Genomic DNA, 23,427 nt, shown 5'->3' on the forward strand with positions numbered 1-23,427 from the left:
ATAATTGGACACCTGTAAAAAAGAGCTCATAGCAATGCTCAGGAGTGCACTTCAAAGTTCCAGACAGCTAGCCCATGGGAAGATTCACACTGGGCCCACAGCAGGTCAGAGCAAGGTGTCCAGAAGGGAAGTACTGTCCAGATATGTAAGTTCCCCATCACCCGCCACATACCCCCACCCCGCTACATCCCTCTATCCCCCACCTCACCCCTGCATCCCCTACTACACAAACCCCATCCCCCACTATACCTCCATCCCCCACTACACCCCACCCCTTACTATACCCCCTTCCCCTGCTACACTCCCCACTCCCTGCTACACCCCTCCATCCCCTGCTACACACCCATCCCCCACGACATCCTCATCCCCCACTACACCCCACCCACAACTACCCCCCTACCCCCCACTATACCCCCTTCCTCCGCTATACACATGCCCACATCCCCCGCTACACCGCACCCCCAACTACATACCTTCATACCCTGCTACACACACCCATCCCCAGTTACACGCCCCCTCCGTCTGCTATGCCCCCATCCCCTGCTACATACACCCCACCCCCCGTTACATATACCCCATCCCCTGCTACATACACCCCCATCCTGTACTACACCCCCATCCCCCACTATATACCTCCGCTCCCCACTACACATCCCCATACCTTGCTATACACCCCATTCCCCCACTATACACACCTCACCCTCTACTACACACCCCCATCCCCTGCTAATACACACCCTCAACTCCTGCTACACATACACACACACATTCCCTGCTACACACACATCCCATCACTCCAACACACCCTCCAATTCCCACTATACACACTCACCCAGCCCCCGCTACACATACCTCCTTTCCTCCCTCCTCACATACACCACTCTATCCCCTGCAATATGCACAGAACCCCTCACTCCCACAATAGCATGGGTCCTGCAGTGGGCGCACTACCCAACACCTGCAACACGCAGGCTCTGCACATGCGTGGCACTACTCAGGAGAGAACGGCCTCCAAGCCCAGTGCGTCAGAAGTCCAGTACTTTCATGTAATTATTCCCAAAGCCTGACAACATTTCAGAAGAATCCTCAGTCTCTGTGCCTCGTCCCGAACGCTCCACTCTCTTCTCCCTTCCTCGAGGAGGCCCAGAATCCCCCTGAAGATGCGCTGCAGCCACCACAGCCCTGCTCCTAGGGGTGTGGCTGGACCATCTCTCCAAGGTGAGTGCCCCACAACACTGGTGGTCCTTGGGCTGCCCCCAAATTGTGCCCCTTGTAAAAAGAGACGGGGGCACTCTGGGGTCTCTCTGAGTTGGCTGCTGGCAAAAAAGAGCACTCTGGGGGAAGCAGGGGCCGGGGGGTGGGTAGCGGTGTGCAGAGGTGACTGTGTGCATTCATATGGGGAAGGCGGTCTGGTGTTTAGAAATCCCGGGGCATTTTCCACAGCTCTACCAGGAGTGGAAGATGCTGGCTGCTCACATTCTGATTTGGGGGTCAACAGCTAGGAGATAGGATGAAGTGGCTGATGGTGGGTGGGGAAAAAGGGAGAAGAACCAGATTTAAGGGCAAGGTAATGCAAGAGGACCGCAGACACCTCAGAATCCACATGCTCAGATCAGCAGCAACCAGTGCACCCCAGGTGATTCTCTGCCAGCAATGCTCAATAGTGTTCCAGGGTTGCATCCGGTGATGCTCCAGGAGCCAGCTGGTGAAGGTAGGTGCCTTAACCCCCAGATGGTCTCTCACAGCCCCTGATGTGCTTCTCCTTCTCTGCCTCCTCTTTTTCCTTTTTCCTTCTCCTACTCTTTTTTAAAATTTTGGGCCACACCCAGCAATGTTCAATATTTATTCCTGGCTGTGCACTCAGAGATCACTCCTGTTGGGCCTCAGGGGACCATATTGAGTGCCAAGGATTGAACACAAATCACCCAAGGCAAGCACCTTACCCACTGTATTATCTCTCTAGTCCCTGGTACGGTGGTTCTTAATGATGGTTTACAAGGACAACTTTAGGAATTAGTGGCTTGGATGGAGAAAAATTCAACTTTTACAACCTCCACATAAAATATTGTATCTCCTCTCATTGCAAACGAAGCAATGAAACTGAATAGCAATATCTACCCCTGGGACTCTGACCCCAATAGAGATCAGATACTTTCACATTATAATTGCTGCAGATTTCTTGAAATATCATTTACATTCATCACTATTTAGAAATTACAGTCATTGTTAGGCCTACTACTACATCTTATTATTTAATGTCTTAATAAAATACAGTATTTGCTAGATGAAAATGTTTTAAAAATATTTTGATGATTAGTTGAGTATAACGGCTTTTCTATCACTCCATGTATGTATTTTATAAATTAATACACATTAATTGTGAGAAAAAGTCTGTGGGCTGTCAAAGTAGCCTGGAGCACAGAGAGATTAGGAACCAGCAAGCCGAAGGGAGAGACAGATGCTAATGTGGCCTAAATTTTACAAGAGGGATTAGGGCTTTGCTGCTTGTTTCAAATACAAAGTTGCCTCAATGATTGATTTAAAGTCTTGCACGAAATGTTCGTTAAGTTACTGCATATCTCAAACTCCCAATCCTTCCACCCTGCGGTTGTTTAGTGCTCCCTTGTAATAATAGCCAAATGTTCCTTGGGACAGAGATCAATGAATCACTTCTGAGATGCCCTCACATCCATATGGAATGTAAACTTCTGCATCTGGTGGAACCAATTCCTCCCCTTGGGAAGAATACCCCCTGCTCATTCGCTTATAGTCCCAGAGGGGTTGAAGACCCTGAGTCTGAATGGAGATGCATCCAGGGTGTCAGCAGAGCTGTGCAGAAGACGATTCTTGCCTGTGGGTTCAGTGTCTTTACACCTGTCTCCCCAGCCGAGCCCCAGAACAGCCACACCATCACTGTATACTCGGGAAATGCGTTCAGCTACGGTTTGCCCAGCCTAAGAAACAAAGACAATACCATGGCAGCATCTATGTCTATCCTGAATAACCATGGACATCTGTCAATCGCCAGTCCTCCCACACACAGCTTATTCATCCCTGACTTCAGTAGAAGCTTCCCAAGGCCTGAGAACGGGATTCAAGCATCTCCAGGCCCAGACCTCAGCTGGGCCCAGTGTGTTCTCCATCAATGCTTGCTGGGCACTGCTTTTCTTCCTATATGGTTTCCTCTGAGTTGCATCTGTATTTTTCCTAATGAGTTCTGCAGTTGGAATAGCAAGGGGGTTCCCTTCTGTGATCCTGTCCCCCGTCCCGGTTTAAAAGGCTGGTTCAAGGATGACAAGACAAAGCATTTCTTGCACCCACCCTGGGATTGGCTGATCCTGGGGTGTGGGAGGGTCCACCCAGGACAAGAGGGATCCAGCCCTGAGGGATGGAGCATCAGAGACTTCTGAACTGCAAGCCTGAAGCACTGAAGCACACAAGTAAGACAAAGAATCTGGAGGGTGAGTCAGACACACATCTCCAACTGCTAGCAAAAGGCAGGTGCAGAGAAGCAGAAAACACCAATCATAGAAGAGAGGGATGAAAGCCCCCAGCAGCTTCTACAGACAAATCCAGGGAGGGAAATAGCTGCAAAGAAAACCCCAAGACTGCAAGCCCCTCCACACAACACCCACTTGCTCGCCCCCACAGCCCCCCAACCCCACCCACACAGAGGAGAAGAACTCTTTGTCAGGGATGGAGGTTACCCCAGAGGTCTTTGTGGTAAAACAAGGCAATGAGGTGGGGGTGGGGTGTGCGCTGCAGGGCTGCTACTCCTGGCTCTGTGCTAGGGCCCAGCACACGCAAGGCCGGGGCTTCTCCCGCACCATCACTCTTCCGCCCACCCCCAGTGCCCCCCGAGTCGGAAAGGTGTGGAGTCCACCTGCTCACCTGTGGGCTGGATCACCACCGTGGCCACTTCCACAGCTTTCTCTTGAATTTCTTGCCAGGAGCCCTGCTCGCCGATCCACTCGCTGACCACGCAACGGTAGGTGCCCTGGTCGGCAGCCAGGACCCGAGCCATGGAGAGGCGGTAGCCGTCGGCGCCCTCGGTGTCCAGGCGCACGTCCCCGGCGCGGTAGCGCTGCTCGTAGCCGGGGCCCGGGAGGAACCTGCCCTCGTGCGTCAGCGCCAGCACTGCGCGCCGTGCCCCACTGCGCGCCAGCTCCCAACGCAGCGCCACATGCGTGTGCAGCGGCGACGCGGTAGACGCAGCGCAGCGCAGCGCCATGGGCTCACCCTCCCGCAGGCGCAGACCGGGCGTGGGCCGCAGGACCGGGCTCAGGCGCAGGGCATCTGCCAGCACTGCGGGGAGAGGGCACAGCTCGCCACCTACACCCGCTTGAGCACCCCACCCCGACACCCACCACCCTTCACACCTGCCCCTCTGCCCTCCATCACATCCCACCGGTTAGCACCCCCACCTCCAAACACCCCCACCCCAGACCCTCTCCCAAGGGAGGCTGTGATCTTGAGCAATTTTCTACCCCTTTCTCAGTTTGTATATTGTCCATGTCCACAACTGCACACTTTCTCATGCAACTTGCCTATGATCCCAACTGAATCCCAACTGGAGCCTTGGAGGACAGGAACCTACAACTGCTAGTACAGGGTAGTGGACATTCTCTTTGGGGAGCGGCGCCAGGGATCAGACCTCACAGTGTTAGCACTCAAAGCAAGCATCCAGCCCTGTGAGCAGCTGCCTCCCCATTCAAGCTTCGGTTACATTTCTGCTTGGTTTTTATTTTATTATTATTATTTTTGTTTGCTGGCCAAATTCAGCTGTGACTAGGGCTACTTATGGACTGGTGCTTGGAGTCCATATACACTCCTAGACACAAAACATGTGTCCATCCCTTTGAGCTTTCTCTCTCGCCCACTTTTCTAGAGATCTTAAAAGAACTGATACAATATACTTTTTCTGACCATAACTATGGCAAATCAACAGTAACTGAATGCATGTGTTATTTATTTTTTGCCATGTGAGATTAAACCCAGAGCCTCATACATATAAGGCATGGTGGTAGGGCTTGCTTCTGTTACATTTTATTTATTTTTGGTTTGGGGACCATACCCAGCTGTGCTCAGGGCTCACTCCTGGCTCTGTACTCAGGGATCACTCCTGGCAGGGACTAAGGTATTGGGAATCAAACTTGGGTCCTTCATGTGCAAGGCAAGTGCTCTACCTGCTATAGTCTCTTTCTGGCTCCTATTAATGCAGAAGTAATCGCTTTATCTCTGATGGCTCAGTTTCCTTATCTCTAAGGCAGAGTGACATCTGGACCAATCTCAGTTAGTTCCCAAAGAGTTTAGTGAGTTCTTGAGGGAAAGTGCCCAGAGCAGTGCCTGGCTCTTGACAATCATCAGAATGACCAGTAGTTGCTAGGGCTGGAGTGATAGTACAGCAGCTGGGGCACTGGTCTTGTGTATAACCAACTCAGGCTTGATCCCCAGCATCCCCCATATGGTTCCCTGAGCTGGTCAGAAGTGATTCCTGAGTGCAGAGCCAGGAATGAAACCCCGCCCCCCCAACCCCCTGCCCACCACATTACGGGGTGTGGCTGAACACATACAAACAAACACACACACCTCAAAAAACAAAAAGCTATTACTGAGAAACTGGACTGCACCCAGGGATATAGCAAGGAAGCTGAGGGACCTAGGAGTACAGCAGCTATGAGGCACAGAGAGTAAAAGCAAAACAGGAGCAGCTGGTGGCCCCTGGCCTGGGAACTGGCTAAGAATGACCAGGGTGAGCATAGATCCTGCAAATCAACCAGGCATATGCATCTGATGCCTTGGCTATGGCTTGTTAGAGCCACTAGGGAAGAGTCTTAGAAAAAGGGGCAGAGATCACAGACATGCTGGTGTGAACCATTCAGGAGAGGCAGTAAGCACAGTGGTGCAAAGGGCAGCCACCAGCCACCAGGCCTGTCTCTTCTTTCCCCACTGCTCATCACGCGTGGAGATCCATTGCTCCAGTCTCTGAGAAGGGACTATTCTAGATTTTAGTATCTGAAAAAAATTATGTGTGTGGGATGGGGTATGGGGGGACGGGGTTTCATTCCTGGCTCTGCACTCAGGAATCACTTCTGACCAGCTCAGGGAACCATGAAAAAAACTGCCATGTCATGAAAAAAACTGACAACAGCAAAAGGTTTCTCAATGACCAAAAAAACATATGTGCTCAAAATCAAACACCTAGAAAGCATCCATGGTGTGCGCATCTGTGCTGCATTTCTTAGGTCATAAGGGGTTGGAAGTGAAACCATTTAATAGGCACTAGATCACAGAAAAAAGTGCTACGCTTTACAAGGACATATGGCACAGACCCACCTCTAAAATCAAATGAATAGGAAGATCAGAACAATGATGGAAAAAAACCCTTGCAGGTCCCTAGGATGTGTCAAAGGGAATGAGAGATGGGAGGGGTTGGGGGCATAGGCAGGAAACAAGGTCAGAAGGGGGTAACACTGGAGAAGGTTGAGAGGTGCTGCTCCAGTGTACACGAAGTTCGCACAACCTTGAAGGCAGTCTGTGTTACAGGGGAGGAAACTGAGACATGTGGCATGTCCACCACCAGGTGGCAGAGCTAATGGCTGGACTGGTGAACAGGCAGAGATCAGCTCTCTCTGACTCCAACTGTCCATAGACAGTGGAGTGAGGAGTGAGAGCAGATAGTACTCAACAGAGGGCAGAGAGCTAGCACAGCAGGAAAGGTGTGCCTTGCATTCAGCCGATCACAGTTCAATCCCTGGCACCACCTATGGTTACCCCTCTAGGAAAGATCTGAGCACAGAGCCAGAGCAAGCGCCCTGAACATCTCTCAGCGTAGCAAAAATTAAAAAGACTTTCAACAGAGTCACCGAGCTGAGTGGGAAGGGACAGCCAAGTGAGGGCAGACTCACCTTGCACCTGCACCGTGTCCTCATAGTTTCCCTGCATGGTGGCATCTGTGCTGGGAGTGGAGCACTTGTAGGAGCCCTGGTCTGCGGGTTGCACGTTCTGTATGCGCAGCTCCACGGCATCGTTGGCAGTTCTCCGCAGGACGATCTCCCCCCGCTGCAGCCGCTCGCGGTACTGCTGTGCTGGGAAGCCCACCTCCCAGGTGCTGGCCAGCTCCACGTAGCTGCTACCCAATGGGGAGAAACTCCAGTCGAAGTTCTGCTCACTGGGGCCATCGTAGTCGCTGACGTTGCAGGGGATGACCAGCTCAGTGCCCACCACCCGCACCAGGCTGCCCCTGGGCACTCTCACCACGCGCCCCTGACAAAGAGCTGCAACGACAAGCAGTGAAAAGTGGGTCACTTATCCTGGGAGGGCTTTTCTGTGTCAAGGCTGCAAACTGTACACTCCAGGGGCTGTCAGTGAACCACGGCCTGGTGCTCACCTCTGAAATGCAGGAATCCCTCAATCGCTTCCTGGGGATTCACGAGGAAGCCAGAGTGTTGCACCAGAAGTTTGCTTTATAAACACACAGACAGAGACTTGGCAGGGAAAAACAAGGAGGTTTATTTACACTGACTGGCCGATCTCAGAGCTAGAGCTAGGCAAAGCTATGAAACTAATGGCCCGGGTCCAGGGGTTCCAAGAGAACTAAAATAGAGCATCTGAGGGACGTGTGACTTCTTATCAAGTGTGAGACAGTACAGAAACGAAGCTGGGATTACATCATGGAATCAAGTATAGCAATGATGCCAGGGTGACAGCATAAGAAAAGGAGTTACAGTCATGACGTGCTAAGTAAAGGCATTTCTCTAAGGGGAGTTGACAATGGTGTTTACAGCAGAAAAAGGGGCTTCCTGAAACTGGGGTCTTGTGGTCACATGGTTAACAGCATGCACGAGTAAGTTATGAATCACACAATACAGGACAGAGGTCTCTGTGGGCTGGGCAGAGGCTGTATGAGCAGGAGGCCCAGAGTCCCCCAGGCATTGCCAGATCTATACCCAAAATCCCAAGTAGAAAACTAATAAAGAATAAAAGAATAAATAGAAGCTCATTAAGCTCAGAAAGGTAGCTGAAAGAGCAAGCCCCAGGTGAGAACCCAGAACCACACAGTCCTCAGCCCCTGTACCTCCGAGTGTGGTCCTGGAGGGCCCTGCAGGAGCCACAGGGGGAGTCCAAGCACTGACTCTGGCTGGAAGTAGCCTCTGGGTTCCTCAAGCAACTGCTTAGGAGGGCCCTCACTTTCCACACCAGAAAGGTGGACTCCCCACAAACCCAAACAGCTTCTTCCTTCCTCTGTCACTACTTAGCATACCCACTATCACTCAAAGTGACAAAGGAATATTTTAGGTTTTGTGTGAAAGGAAAAGACACAGCTAATCAAGTATTTACATTCCTGCCCACCCTATTTCAACCCTTGTCCCTGGAGACCATCCCAGGGCCAGCCTCCCAACACTGGACTCAGTGACAGATGCTGATTTTTAAATCCTCTAGAGGCCTGTTGATAAAATAATTTAACTCCAGTTATCTGGCATGGACTATAAACTAATTTTAAAATATGTTGACTCTACCAAGTATTAATTTTCTATTTTCTGGTTCATTTCCTTCTCTCTACTCTTCACTCTGATCTAAATTCAGAATGAGGATAAGGAAGCCTGAAGGGAAGAGTGGGCTCTGGTGGTTGCTGGACACTGCCAGGAATAAGCCCAGGCCAGGAGACTGTCATTGTCTACCCCGAGAGTACGTGCTTTCTGGCAGCACCAGGTGTATCCCACCCTATGTGACATCTTTGCTGCAATGAGCTTCCCAATTTTGTAGTGCACTGGACCCAGTAAACTTGTCCAACCCTTTCTGAGACTCTATGCATTGCAATCAATTGCTACGTCTGCAATCAAGGCCAATTTTTGTCTTGTTTGGGTCCCACGTTCAGCTGTGCTCAGGGATCACTCACTCCTGGCAGGTCTCAGGAGAGAGATGCCTGCAGGACCAGCGCTTTACTAGCTCTGTGGCCCAATATTTCACTTAAACCTGAGAGATGCACTTTTAGTTTCCTCAGCTACAGAACAGGATAAGAAGCATACTAGGAGTGTATGGAATAGCCAGCCACGCAACAGGGCAAGTCAGCCATGCAATACAGCACAGTAAAGTGTGAGCTTCTCTTATTTTCAATTTTGTGTTGTTTTTTACAGGGCCAGTTCCAGCACTCCTGAGCCCAATAGCGTGGACCTCATGGCTCTATGCTCAGGCTGGCACTGCAGTGGTCACCAAGACCATCATATTCAACAAAGCTCAGGGTCCTGTGTCATGCCATACATCAAACTCAGGGCCTGCCAGGCATGTGCTCTACCACTTGGAGCCCTATCTCTTTTGAATTCTTTGTTGGAGACTGAAGAGTGGCCCCCACTTCCCCACCTTCAGAATTTGTCTGCTGAAGTCCTAGCCTCAGAATACAACCTTGTTTGGGAATAGGATCACTGCTGATGTCACCCATGAAACTGTACTGAGGACACAGGCATGTCAAAAGGCCTCTAATTCAATCACTGGCGTCCTTCAATAAGGGAGATTCACTGGGGGTGGGGCGTGAGGGGTGGGAGAGAGCTCCTGAGAGGCATCTCTGTGGACAGGATCAGCTCCAGTGCTGGTCAACCTTGCCTTTTAAATACACACACTGTGTATCACATCACTTTCCCAATGTCTTCCCTTAAAGGTCGGAGTCTACAGGTAAGCACTGCCTTGCATGTGACTGACCTGGGTTCCATCCCCAGCATCTCAAAGGGTTCCCCAAACCTCCCAGGAATGATCCTTTAATACAGAGCCAGGAATAAGTCCCAAACAAAATCAAAACGTCTTCCTTGGCTCTCCATGGCCTGTGGTGAAATTTAATTCACCTGCCAGACTCTCACATGGCCCTTACTTGGCACTCTAACCCGTCCCCTGGATGACTGCAATGCCTCCAAGGTGGCTTCTGGCTTTAGCCCTTGGCTCTCCACACAATACAAAGCTTGTATGTGTGAGTATGCGCTGGACAAGGAACCCGGGGCCTCACCTACAGGAGCCAAGTGCTCAACCTGCGAGCCAGCACACGGAACAGGGCCTGGAGCCCAATGGTTGTTCACTGGTCACTGGCCGAATGACTGAAATACACAAGTCTAATCCATTACTCACAGTCTAATCCAAAGCAGCCACCCGGCTTCATCTTCTTTCATTCTCCCGAATGTACTCTATACTCTGCTAGCCAATGACCTTGGGTGCCCTAGGAGATGCCATACCTCTACTCTGTGCCTCCTCCCCATGGCAACCTCCTCCATCTTCTTCCCTGAACGACTCCCCAGCACCTCCTCCATGAAGCCTTCCCCCATTTCCCTGGCCTCCCTCAGGCATTCTTGTCTCCGTGCTCCAGTTCAAACTACAGAAGTGCCTTCCTCGCCGCCTAGGTGATAGGGCTGCAGGGAAAAGTAAAGCAGATATGAAAAGATGCTGGAAAGATCAAATTCTCATCCAGAAAGATATGAACCCAAACACTGTGTCTTGCATGCAGAACTGCGATGCTCCTGGTCTTGGCAAAACAAGATTTAAGATCTTGATTACAGGATTTCATCTTGCTACTTGCAATCTGGTTTTTAGTACAGATTTCCTTTGATGTTGTTAAATCACAATATTATTAAAAAATAAATACTTTGTCAAAGTCAGAGCATATGGCTCTTTCCAAAGAAAACAGAATTCTACACAGCCACGCACTGCAAATTTTGTCAAAACCTCTTATAATGGTTGAGAACTGAAAGAAAAAAGAGAAAAAACTTTGTTTTCCATATTCAAACAATATTTCAAGTTGAGTCTCAAACACTTTGACATCTGATATAGTATTGCCTTTTTTGTATTGGGCGGGGACTTTGTAATTTATTTATTTGTTTATGTATGGAGATATTTTTTTTAGGGGGGTGGGAGAAGCAGGCATTACACACAGTGGTGCTCAGAGCTTACTCCTGGCTATGCTCTCAGGAATCACTCCTGGCAAGAACAGATGCAGTGCCTGGGGATTGGACACAGGTTGGCAAAAGCAAGGCAAGTGCCCTACCTGCTGGACTATCTTTGGCCCCTGAATATGTCTTTCTAGTGTACGCCTTGCATGCGTAATGTCCTGGTTTTGATCCCAATGCCAACATAAATAAATAAACAAAAGGTCTCTGCTAAGTAACAGTTTAATGTAATGATTTCCAAGGGTCTGCATAAGAAATCTTCATAGAAAAGCCTTTTCTATGTTTTCTGTTTGTTTTTGAGGAGACAGCTAAAGTGGTAGAGCTCTGCCTAGCAAGCAACAGGCCCTGTTGTGATCCATGACACCAGAAGCCTGGGTGTGGGCTACATCCCCATGGCTGGGCAGCCCTACTCTGCGAAGCTGAACTCCACACCTGTCAGGGTCCCACAGCAGGGCTGAGCCCTGCTGGCCACAGCCCCAGGACACCCAGGACTATGCTGGGGTAACCCTATGTGAACATAAGAAGTCCCTCTGAGGACACAGCAGTTTGTTCACTGATATAATACTGCGTATGATGAAATCCCCTTAAAATTTAGTATCCTGGGACCAGAGCGATAGTATAGTGGGGAGGGCATTTGCTTTGCATGTGGCCAATCCAGGTTCAATCCCCAACACCACATATGGTCCTCTGAGTGCCGCCAGGAGTAATCCCTAAGCACAGAGTCAGGAGTAAGCACTGAGCACCACTGGTTGTGGCTCCCAAACATACAAAATAAATAAAATAAAAAATCAATATTAGGAGGGGCTGTAGATAAGACACTTGCCTCATGTAGGACAGACCCAGTTTGTTCCCTGGCACTAAATATGGTCCCCTGAGCAAAACCTAAGAAGTCACTCCTAAGAATAGACCAAGGAATAGCCCCTGAGCACTGTCAGGTGTGACCCAAAATAATAACAATAAAATAAATAAAAATTTAGTATCACAAAAGGGGAAAAAAGAACCTGGTGATGGATCACTGTATTATTTTCTCCTAGAACCAAAACTTACAGTGATGCTTCCAGACCCTGTGCAGAGCTGAGCAATCAGGGCACCGGAGAGGGGTGAGTGAGCCCAGCACCCACCCAGAGCCCTGGCAGTCCAAAACCTCCACACTCCACAATCGCCACCAGGCTCAGAGCTGACTACACTGAATTACACTGCTCGGGATGAGCCTTATCCAGAAACTAATCTGTAGAAATCCTCAGGTATGCAGGTTTTGTGACTGAAATCTCCAGGCTTTTATGGATTCGGGGGTAGGCTTCCTCCTGCTACCTCTCTGTACTTCCGGAAGCCGCGGCAGTCATGCCCATAAACCATCTCCAGCATCAAGTAAGCTCATTCACAGGCCATGATCAGAGACTCATAAATAAATCTCAAAAGAGACCAACAAGTTGCAGAGATGCTTCTGGACCCTGCATTAGGCTGAGTCATCTGGAGCAGAGGGGTGAGTGGCCCAGCACCCGCCCAAACAGAGCCCTAGCAACCAAACACCTCCACACCCCATAACCACTGCCATGCTCCAGGGCCAGACACCATGTTCGGGATGAGCCTCATCCAGAAATTAATCTGTTGAAAAATTCAGGTATGCAGGTTTTGTGATGGAAATCTCCTGGCTTTCACGGAGTCAGAGGTGGGCTACCATTCCCCCCTACATGCTTCGATTTCCTTGTACTTCTGGAAGCAGTGACAGTCATGCACACACCCCAAAGTCACGATCCAGTAAAAATTTAACTCCAGCTTTATCACCCTGTTAATAATGTTGGATTTCTTTGTGTGTGTGGCTATAAATCGTGTGATATCTCAAACTCTACATCACTGATAAACCAGGAGTAGCACACCACATTGGATGAGATGTAAAGCAGAGGGAAACTAATCTTGATTAACAAAATATAAACACACAAAGCTTAACCTATAGCGACATGTTAGTAATCTCTTATACTTAATGGCTTAATGGCTCCATGGTAAGATACAATTTTCAGTAACTTTCTTCTAAGGAAATATTTTAGCAAATTATTTATAACCAGCAATATAAAATAAATTCACTGTCATCCCGTTGCTCGTCTATTTGTTCAAGCAGGAACCAGTAACATCTCTCATTGAGAGACTTATTGTTATTGTCTTTGGCATATCCAATATGCATGGGTAGCTTGCCAGGTTTTGCCATGCGGGTGTGATACTCTTGGTAGCTTGCCAGGCTCTCCGAGAGGGGCGGAGGAATCAAACACATGTCGGCTGCTTGAAAGGCCAACGCCCACCGCTGTGCTATCGCTCCAGCCCATAAAATAAATTATAGGCAGAATCTCCTGCCCCCATGTCAGGCTGTCTTCACCAGGGCACCTTGGAGGGGGCAGGTTGAGTTTCCCTCCCCGCCCTAAGAAGAACCCCGGCAGCCAAAACCTCCAGAACACAGCCACAGCCATGTTCAAGGCCACTCTCCACATGCTCGGAAGAGCCTCAACCATGAAGGAACTGGCAGAGGAACCAGATATGCGGAACCCATGGCTGAGATCTCCAAGCCAGCCCAGATCGGGACTGGGCCTCCTCCACCAGATCCCCAGTTTTCCAGTAGCTTGGCAGTCACATCCACAAACTGCCCCCAGCGCCATGTAATCTCATCAATAGCCAAGATCCAGAGACTATAAAATAAAGCTTCCGAAAGAGATCTATGCGGTATTTCCTGGGGCATGTGGCTGCAAATGACCTCCTATACTCTAGCCCACTGATGGACCTAAAGTAGCACACATGTGTTTGGTTTTAACATACTTGCTTGTATTCTCTTATATATGGGCTTAAATGGCCCCAGAATGAAATACAACAACCTTTACACACTTCCCTCTTATTGCTGGCTGGGTGGGTGTTTGAATACTATCAGTAATGAATTACTGTAAACTACTTTATGAAAATAAAATGTATAAAAATATAATGTACAAAAATAATAATAAAATAAAGGTCAGAGGCCAGAAGGGGGAAAACAAATAAATTAATTATGGAGGGACTACTGTAGGGCAGACTTGAGGGGTAATTAGAAAAATTGGAAATAATGGTGGTGGGAAGGTGCAAAGATGCAGTGGTGGTGGTATTAGTGTTGGAACATTGAAATTATCATGAACAACTTTATATAAAAAAATAAAACATGCAAATTAAAAAAATAGAAATAAGAACTTGATCAAATTGGTATCTTGTACCACTCATGCCAATTACCATAGATAACCCAGTGTGTCTAATACTCAAGATAAAATAACAAAATGCTGATACTGCACTCGTGCAGCAATTTTAGGGCTTCTATGCCCAACCATCAGCTATTCTAATAACCGAGTAGCCTAGAACCACACTATAATGCCCTGGTTGGACTAAACTCATCCACTCTGAGTCTCAAAGCCCTTTACAGCCTTTCAACTTCCCCTTAAAAAATTATAAATTGCCCAAGAGTAAAAACAAAATAATTAGTACAATTGTTTCTGCTTACATCATCTCTTTTCTCCATTTCCAACTTCCAAGTCTCATGTTCCCCAACATATATAAAGTTCATGTGTGTGTTTAAACCAAGGAAATCCAAGACAAAATAGGACAGTCGGGGCTGGAGCGATAGCACATCGGGTAGGGCGTTTGCCTTGCACGCGGCCGACCCGGGTTCAATCCCCGGCATCCCATATGGTCCCCCAAGCACTGCCAGGAGTAATTCCTGAGTGCAAAGCCAGGAGTGACCCCTGAGCATCGCTGGGTGTGACCCAAAAAAGCAAAAAACAAATAGGATAGTCATATGGAAACCATTAACAACTGTTATTTCTAATTATCAGTATCTGCTCATAACCCAGGGTCACACACATTAGGGTACAGAATGCTCAGCAGGGTCAATACTGCTGGCTGCCAACACCCCGACACTCCACCTTGCTGTCTGCAGCCTCAGCTAAAGTCCTCTGTAGGGGCTGCACCCAATTCCACACAGTGCTTGCCTGGAGCGACCCTCTTTCACTGTGGGTTCACATATGTGTGTGCTCCTGGACTCACAGCTCCGGCCATAGCACTCGGGATTTTCATTAGAGGCTTCACACTTGCTAGGGAGCATTTGCCTCTAGGCTATTGCTCCTCAGCCCCTTCCTTTTGTTTTGTTTTGGGGACACACCTGGCAATGCTCAGGGTTTACTCTAGCTCTATGCTCAGGGAACACTCCTGATGGGACTCAGGGGATCATGTGGGATATCAGGGATGGAACTTGGGTGGGTGACATGCAAGCCAAGGCCAACCCACTGTACTATCTCTCCACTCCCAATAATTACCTTCATCTATCCTTCCTCTGCCTTTCCTGTTGCCCCTGCACTTTTGCTGTTTCATTCATATTTTGAGGATTTTGTTGCTGTACGTGCTTCTCCTTGTAAGCTGCTTCAAATATTTTGGGATTTCAAGGGAAGTAGAAGATAAGTCGAGTATAGATTCCAAAACACCAATAACTGAGATTTCCATTTCATTGCTGCCTGCACAATGAAGGCATCTGCATCAGCTCAATTCCCTCCCCCCACCAGAGCCACTATAAAAGATCGTTAAACTACAAGAATACAAAAAAGAATTTGGATGTGATGGTGAACAATCAAGGTATTCAAGTCAAGGGCCCAAGATGACAAGAAACAGACTGAGGAGTCCTGGCAAGTGCCTGCTATTTTCACTCTCTTGAAAAAAAGAAAAACAAAAACAAAAAACCATTTGCCAATTTTTTTGAGGACTGAGATCAGTGATGAAGTAGAAGTCAACAGCTCAGCACTTTCAGTGCCTCAAGAGGCAGAGAAGGTCCCAAAGTCCAAACTGCCAACTAGTGTGAAGAAGCAAGATGGAGGAGGTGAGGCAGTGAGTGGCAAAGAAGCATTAGAAGGTTCTGTGGGTTCCTCAGTATAATAGGCACGAACACTGCTGGGTGGGGAGAACAGGAAAGGCTAGTGAGGCTGAAAGCAAACACCATGAGTGAAAGGTTAAGTAAAGTTCTCTGCCATCTCACAGTGCCTGGGAAACAAAAATGTAACTCTGAGATCACAAAGGAAGGTGGATTATTACAAACACCCAGACTCGCTGCTACAACTCTGGAGGGAGCAAAGGATGAAATACTAGCCAGCTCTCACTACTAATGAGACCCAATCCAAAACAGCTCCATTCCTTATTGGATCAAGATGTGTGTGGAAGGAAAAAAAACAAAAACAAAACCATGAGTGACCATGAAGAAGGTAACAGTATAGAGGTTCCACAAATTTCAATAACAACTTACGAAGCTGGAGCAATAATTCAGTGGGTAGGGCATTTGTCTTGCATGCAGCTGACCCTGGTTAGATTCCCAGCATCCCATATGGTACCCTGAGTACTACAGGAGTAATTCCTGAGTGCAGAGCCAGGAGTAACCCCTGAGCACCGCCAGGTGTGACCCCAAAAGCAAAAGAAATTAAATAATAATAATAATAATAATAATAATAATACTAACTTACCAGATATGTTGTAGGCCATGGAACCAAATGACTGAAGACAAAGGGAAAAAACACAACAGAGGTCTACAGGGGACCAGATAGGTGTTGTCAGACACAGCCTTTAAAGTAACGATTAGGCAGTCTCGGGCCAGGGTCAGTGCCGGCTCGAGCTCTGTCGAGATTCGACCCAGGTGGCCATGCCTTTGCACAGCCGCTTTGCTGCTGAACAACCAGGATCCAGAGCCTGCTATATGACTTGGGGTCCCAGCGAGTGCTTGCAGCCATGTCTCCAGACTGTGAACTAAGCGTTTGCCCCACGCTGGCTAACGGGGGAAATATCCTTCTTCCTTGGTTTTTCTTCCCTCCAGGAGGAAGCGGCATGGTGTCCGCCATTTTATGGAACTTTTAAACAGGTATGAACTTGGTGGAGTGGGAAAAAAAAAGTAACAATTATTTTACCACAGAAACAGATACAGGGACCTGGGGTATGCAAAGCATGTGCTTTGTATGTGTGAGACCCTAGGGTTGGATTCCCCACCACTGGGGGAAAAAGAAAATAGACAATAGAATTCACCTCTTTTTATTGGAGGTTGGAGGGGGAAGTCCTAAGCAGTGCTCAGAGCACTTGAAGGCCTCTCCAGGAAGTTCTTGGCTAAACAGCCCACAGTTCAATGCAAGGTTCCTCTGGACTACACAGGTCACCCAGCAGTGCTTGGCAGCCTCCTGGCGATGCTCAAAGTAGACAAGCAAAGTCAAGGATCAAACCTGGGTTGGCCACATCAAAGAATGTGCCTTAACCCCTGTACTATCTCCCTGACCCCAAGGTTTCACTGAAATTTACTAAAATAATCAAACTGAAGGTCTAGAACTAAAAAAAAAAAAAAGTGAAACTAAGAGCTCAATGAAAATGGATTTGGTGGTAGATTAGAGGTAACTGAAGTCAGTATAAATTATCCAAACTGAAGCCCCAGAGGATGAGAAGCCCAGAAGAGAAGCTATGAAACATCTAAGGAAGAGCTGCTGAATGTGAGAAAGTTTCAAGAACGGGAAGACTGAGGTACAATTAGGTAGAATTAATGTTTAAACTGACAAATGACACAATGACATAGAATTGAGGATATGTATCATATTCAGAGACTTGCACAGTCATACATGATCATAAATTTATCACAGTAAATAAACTGCTAGAGGACGGAACCAGCCATGTAACAGAGGTTGGCTTTTCTCACGGCTGCACTCAGAAGACAATCAAATGCTATGTTCAAAGTGATAAAAGAAAATAACGACCAATCTAGAATCCAATGCTGAAAAAAAGATGTTTAACAAAAAACACAAACGGGCACTAGGGGATGAAGCACGTGCTCTGTACATGGGAGGCCCTGGGTTCAATCCTGGGCATCTTAGCCCTGGTGGCCTTCAAACACCACAGGGGGTGATCTAAGGACTCCCACACTGCTGGGAAAGCCACTCTCACAATTTAACAAAAATAATATTTTAAACTAACTCTCAGTGAGTGAAAGAATAAAAGAGAGAATAAGAAAGAAACACTAAAGAAGTACCACTAAAGAAATACAAAAAGGAGTTCTTTGAAGGAAAATGATCACAGATGAAATCCTGGCAATAAATGGCAGGAAATATTGGTAGGGAATTAGAAAGAGCAGCAGAAAGTACGGGCAAATGTACTAAATATGGGCCAAATAATGCATTATTAATAATGTCTTCAGGAATTTAAAATAGATACACAATTAAAATATATGACATTAACAGTACAAAAGGAGAAGGGAAGCATGGAAATAAATAGAGCTCCAATGTTCTAAAGTCTTGCCATATCCCGAAGGCACTATCAGTCAAAAATACACATTTGAAAGTCAGAGAGATAGTATAGCAGATAGGTTTACGAGGATTTACTCTGGCTCAGAGATCATCCTATCAGGGCTCGGGAAACCTTCCACATGTGGTACTGGGGATCAAACCAGGTCAGCTACACGCAAGTACCAGCTGTACTATTTGTCCAGCACTGAAAAATCCCAATTAAATAAAAATCTGTAATTGTAGCTAAAGTCATGTAAGCATCTCTTAGGTATTTATGTTGTGATGTGTTCACATTGATCAATCATCATAAAATATCTCTTCAGCAAGATTGTACTGAATAAGAAAAGCAATGAAAATACAGTGTGTCTCTTTGAGTGCATGAACCTAGGGTGGTGTTACTTGTGGTTACTGCTAACCCATCAGAGCTATCAGGATGCTGAGCACACAGAGGCAGAGAATTAAGTAATTGTTCTGAAGATGTGGCGACCGGGGACTCCAGCCCAATCTTATCAGGTCTGTATACAGCACTGCCCAGTCAAAGAGAGGCTGGAGGGGTTTTGCCGTCAACTATGCCTTGATATTACTGCCTTAATATTACCTCTGAATCACAAGAAGAAAAAGCTTCAAATATGCTACAAAACATTTTGAAATCTCTATGGGCAACATAAACCAGATACGCAGCAAAGTAACACAAATGAGTTACAATGAGAAGAAGCGCACTATACTCTCAGTTTAAATAGATGGCTGAGAAAAACAGAGAAATGGCATTGTTAAAAATAACTACCAGTTTCTTACAAAAAATTTTTTTCTGGCAAATTCCCTTCATTAATTTAAGTCATATCAACCCTAAAATTTTATACATTTGTATTCCAAAGAGGGCAAGAGAACTTGACTGAAAATTTCCATAGGAATGACTCTGAGAAACCAACTTCTCACTTTCCAGCAGCATGAGTAACTAATAACCAAGAGGCCACTAGGCCACTGTTCCCAAATTACCCTTTCCCTACCTTTGAGGCACACAAGCCTACAAGCCTGTGAAAAACAAAGCCGGGGGTGACGGGGGGGGGGGGGGGGGGGGGCGGCGGGGGGGGGGGGGGAGAGGGAGTGATCCCCAGAGACTCTCCCTGTTGGTCGCCCCCCACCCCCCGGGTGTTCAGGAGAGTGGGTCCCAGGCCACTCGCCCAGCCCGAGTTACAAGTTACAAAATCCCAAGTTACAAAAGCATAGTATTGTCTTCTTGTGTCTATACAAAAAGGACATTGCTTTAAAGTAAATTATTCAAAAGACCGGAGAGGAGAAAGGCAATATTAATTTATAATATAAATTCAGTGTCCTAGAAAGGTCTGACCTTACAAATTAACAGAGTCAGATTAGGGGGAAAAGCTGATTAACTGTTTTGGGGAAGAGAGCATAGAGAAGTGATTACAGCTAAACAAAGGGATGGGAGTGACTCGGGAACACCTTGATGGGTGTGACTGGGATAAGCCTAAACTCCTTGTGTCAAGGGGGGGAAGGACACAGCAATGTCATCCTGAATGAGGGAGGCAGAAAAAGCTGGGACATTTTCAAGGCAAACTTCCTGCAATGTTTATTTCAGTAAGTGCTTACTGGTCCCTCAATAGCCCATTGGCAACCCCAATGAGTGCTATTGGAATCACTGAGACAGACAAACTAATGAAGACTAAACTGTTTGTATTTACCCTCTTTGACCCACCTCATAATATCCAAGAGAAATCAATTTTACTTCTTGGGTTATAATCAACATTCTTCTAAATCAAGACTTGCAGAGCACAGCAAGTGCAAAAAATGTTTGCAATTGTTCCTATTATTGCTCGAATCTTATCTCACTGGGCTCCGTAGAAGCAAACTACCTGGCTCTACAAGCAGAACCATTTGTGAGATAAGAATTGGCAGTTATTGATTCCAGCAGCACAGGAAGAGCTAAAATATTGAAACAAAAGGCGCTGGGAATTTGCGGTAGTCTTGTAAAAGGGCACCTAAGTCCTCTAACTGAGTACTTAGACAGCCATTGGAGACCGGGGGTCAATGGTTCCTCCATGGACTTCCCATTCCCACGTGAGCTAGAATTGATGTAGGCAGGAAGATAGGGAAAGGCCCTTGGCAATGAAACAGATTATCAAAGTCTCTGGGAAGGAGAATCCTGAGACTGACCCACCCTGTGGATGCAGAAAACAGACCTGATTAAGACCTTCTCCAGACCCTGAGGAGGTTGGACCCCTCCCCATGAAGTTCCTTGAATTCTATCGACCTTAATCTGATTAAAATGTGATCCAGCCTAAAGAAGACCCAGCCTCCCTGGTAACCTCCTTAGCAACGGACTTTTACCTGGGAAGAAGCCCCCACGTGGGGGCAGGTTGAAGAAACCCTATAAAGGCCACCTTGAACAAAGGAAGTGTGCGCATATGCTGCCTGAGCCCATGTGCTGCTTGTGCCATGTGGCCGAGCACATGTGGTGCCCGAGCACATGTGTCACCCGCATCTCCCCCCTTGAGATGTGTACTCTCATACTTTCGTGTCCAGTGCTAGGATGTGTGTAGAGCTCTCTCCATCTTCGGAGGAGCCCGCGTTCTTTCTTGAGCGCATTACTCCTACTGGTTTTTCTTTTCCACTTATCCCTTCCTCCTTCCCTAAGACCCTCTAAAATAAAATCTGCTACTTCACTGCTTGTCTACTCCTGAAATTCTTTTCCGAGAGTGAGACAAGAACCCAGTAACCCTGGGTCCCGGGTGTTAGAGGTGGTTGGAGAGAAAGTGACCGTCTTTCTCCTCCCCGTTTCACGTAAGTCACCCGTGGGGCCCACCGACATCAGAATCAAACTTGTGGCTCTCAGAACCTTGTCCACAGTATCTAATGGGGTACTCCTCATGTCTGCCACTGAGCACTTTGGCAGGAGGGTTGGTGTTAGCTTCCACTGAGGCAGTCCCTAAGTGATGGAAATGAAGCAATGTACACATTTAAACAAGTTACAACCAGCAGAGAATGCATAATGAATTCACATTATGGCAGGACTTCAAAATCCCATCGAGGCACAAAGAAGGATCCTCTAGAGCAGGCCTGCTAGTCACCAAATGCAATTTTAAAAGAAAAGTTCAGGTAAGGTCTCATTAAGACATCCAATAGACAAACTATTAATCATTCAGTAAACAACAGTTGCAAAAGGAATCCCTCTGCCAGATGATAGGAGAGAGGTATATCATTAGTCTTTACATCTTTTAATTTTTTTGGGGGGAGGGGAGTGTATTCCCCGAGTTGCTGAGGGCCCAAAAGGTTTTTTGTCAAAGAGAAAGGGGAGGAGGCATTCAATGTCAGGGACCAAACCCAGGACCTCACACATCTAAGCTAAGGGCTCGGCCACTTTAGTTACAGCCCTAGCTAACAAATCCCTCTTCCAGGGATCTTGTTGCAGGCAAAGAATCATAAGGGCACCTGAAAACTACAATACAGGACCAGAGAGATAGGATAGTGGAGAGAGTGCTTGCTTTTCTCTCAGCTGACCAGTGTTCAGTCCCCAGAACCCCATATGGTCCCCTGTAGCCCTCCAGGAGTAAGCCCTGAGCAGCACCAGGTGTGGCCCCAAAACCAAACAATAAAAGCTGGAATATAAAGAAAGGCTTTAAGTAACCAAAGAGAAGCTACCAAATGCTAAAGTTTCTAAGAGGAGGATGTCCTCCCAGAGAATTAAGGGAAGGCCTCATATAGGGTTCATATTCTCTCTGGGCCTCTGGAAACACTCAGGGACCCGACTTAAGAGCAAAGACCTAGGGGGCAAGTGGGGCATGAAGGCCAGCTGTGTCACAGGAACAGATCAGGTGGACATGTGAGAGACCTCTCTGGGGCCTCTGACCAGCAGGGAACAGGTGTTAACAATCCAAGCCAGGTTGGGTGAGAGCAGCCACATTGGGATACTGGTGGTTCCATTTCCAACACCAATTGAAGCCTTGAAGACCCCAGCTCTGTCAGGACCAGCAGTAGCACAACCTAAGGCCTCAGTGCTGAAACCACCCATTCTGGTTGGTCAAATGCCACCATTATTTGGGAGGCTCCCCCTCTCCAAAAAAAAAAATACAAATAAGGGCAATGCCAGACAGAGAACAGCAGCAACTCTGAAAGCTGGAAGATCAATGGCCGCCCTGTGGGAGGAGAGAAGCAAAGGCAACCTGCAACAAAGGAAACACAGGGAAGGCAGCCTGAGGCACAGGCAAATGGAAGGAGCACCAGGCAGGGCATGGGGCTGCCCCACAGATGGCTGGGCTATAGGATCATGGCATCGTATACCTCAAGGCGGTGGCTTAAACATCTGCCTTGAGGTGACAATGTGGCATTCCATTCGGGGATAGCGAGCAGAGTCTGGAGAAGGGCACCCAGCCAGGGAAAAATTCTCTCCATTTCAGACACAAAGAAAGCTGTCTTCCATTCTGTTACTTTATATTCCACAGATGAGTGCAATCTTTCTATGTTTGTCCCTCTCCCTCTCTTTCTGACAAGAAGCTTTGCTCCACAGCTTGGAAGCCAGCTGCACATACTGGGGGAAAAGGCAGCTCAGATAAAGAAGGGAACACAGGTAAAGGGTGTTTGGAGGACCTGCTCAGGATGGCAGATGCGTGCTGAAAGTAGAATATAGACCGAACACAACGGTTACTCAATACCTCTACTGCAAACCACAACACCCAAAAGGAAAGACAGAACAAAAGGGAATGCCCTGCCACAGAGGCAGGGTGGGGTGGAGGGGATGGGGTGGCGATGGTAGGAGGGATACTGGGATCATTGGTGGTGGAGAATGGGCACTGGTGGAGGGATGGGTACTCGATCACTATAACTGAAAGGCAAGCATGAAAGTTTGTAAGTCTACAACTGTACCTCATGGTGATCCACTAATAAAAAATTTTTTTTAAAAAAAGTCAGCAAAGAAAACAGACATTGCTGATGGGCCACAGCCGGAGGTGTACAGTGGGCAAGGCATTTGACTTGTGTGCAGCTGATCCAGGTTCCAACCCTGGCACCATGTATGGTTCCCCAAGTGCCACCAGTAGTGATTCTTTTTTTTTTTTTGCTTTTTGGGTTCCACCTGACAATGCTCAGGAGTTACACATGGCTCTGCACTCCATGAACCAGGGTTGGCAGCGTTCAAGGTAAATTCCCTCCCCGCTGTACTATCACGTTGGCTCCAATAGTGATTCATGAGTACT

The 23,427-nt window shown here is 47.6% G+C and overlaps 1 protein-coding gene across 1 annotated transcript in view; it reads right to left on the bottom strand.

Moving 5' to 3' along the window:
- Window positions 1–23,427, bottom strand: part of PTGFRN (prostaglandin F2 receptor inhibitor) — an 81,892-nt gene that overhangs the window by 41,253 nt on the left and 17,212 nt on the right. Inside the window, exons 2-3 of the mRNA XM_055140227.1 lie at window positions 6,909–7,277; window positions 3,892–4,305 (exon numbers count right to left, since the gene is read on the bottom strand). Of these exons, the coding sequence (XP_054996202.1) occupies window positions 3,892–4,305; window positions 6,909–7,277 (783 nt within the window). The remainder of the gene's footprint in view (window positions 1–3,891; window positions 4,306–6,908; window positions 7,278–23,427) is intronic.

The sequence above is a fragment of the Sorex araneus genome, chromosome 5 (genome assembly GCF_027595985.1).
Source record: "Sorex araneus isolate mSorAra2 chromosome 5, mSorAra2.pri, whole genome shotgun sequence".
Classification (NCBI taxonomy): Eukaryota; Metazoa; Chordata; class Mammalia; order Eulipotyphla; family Soricidae; genus Sorex; species Sorex araneus.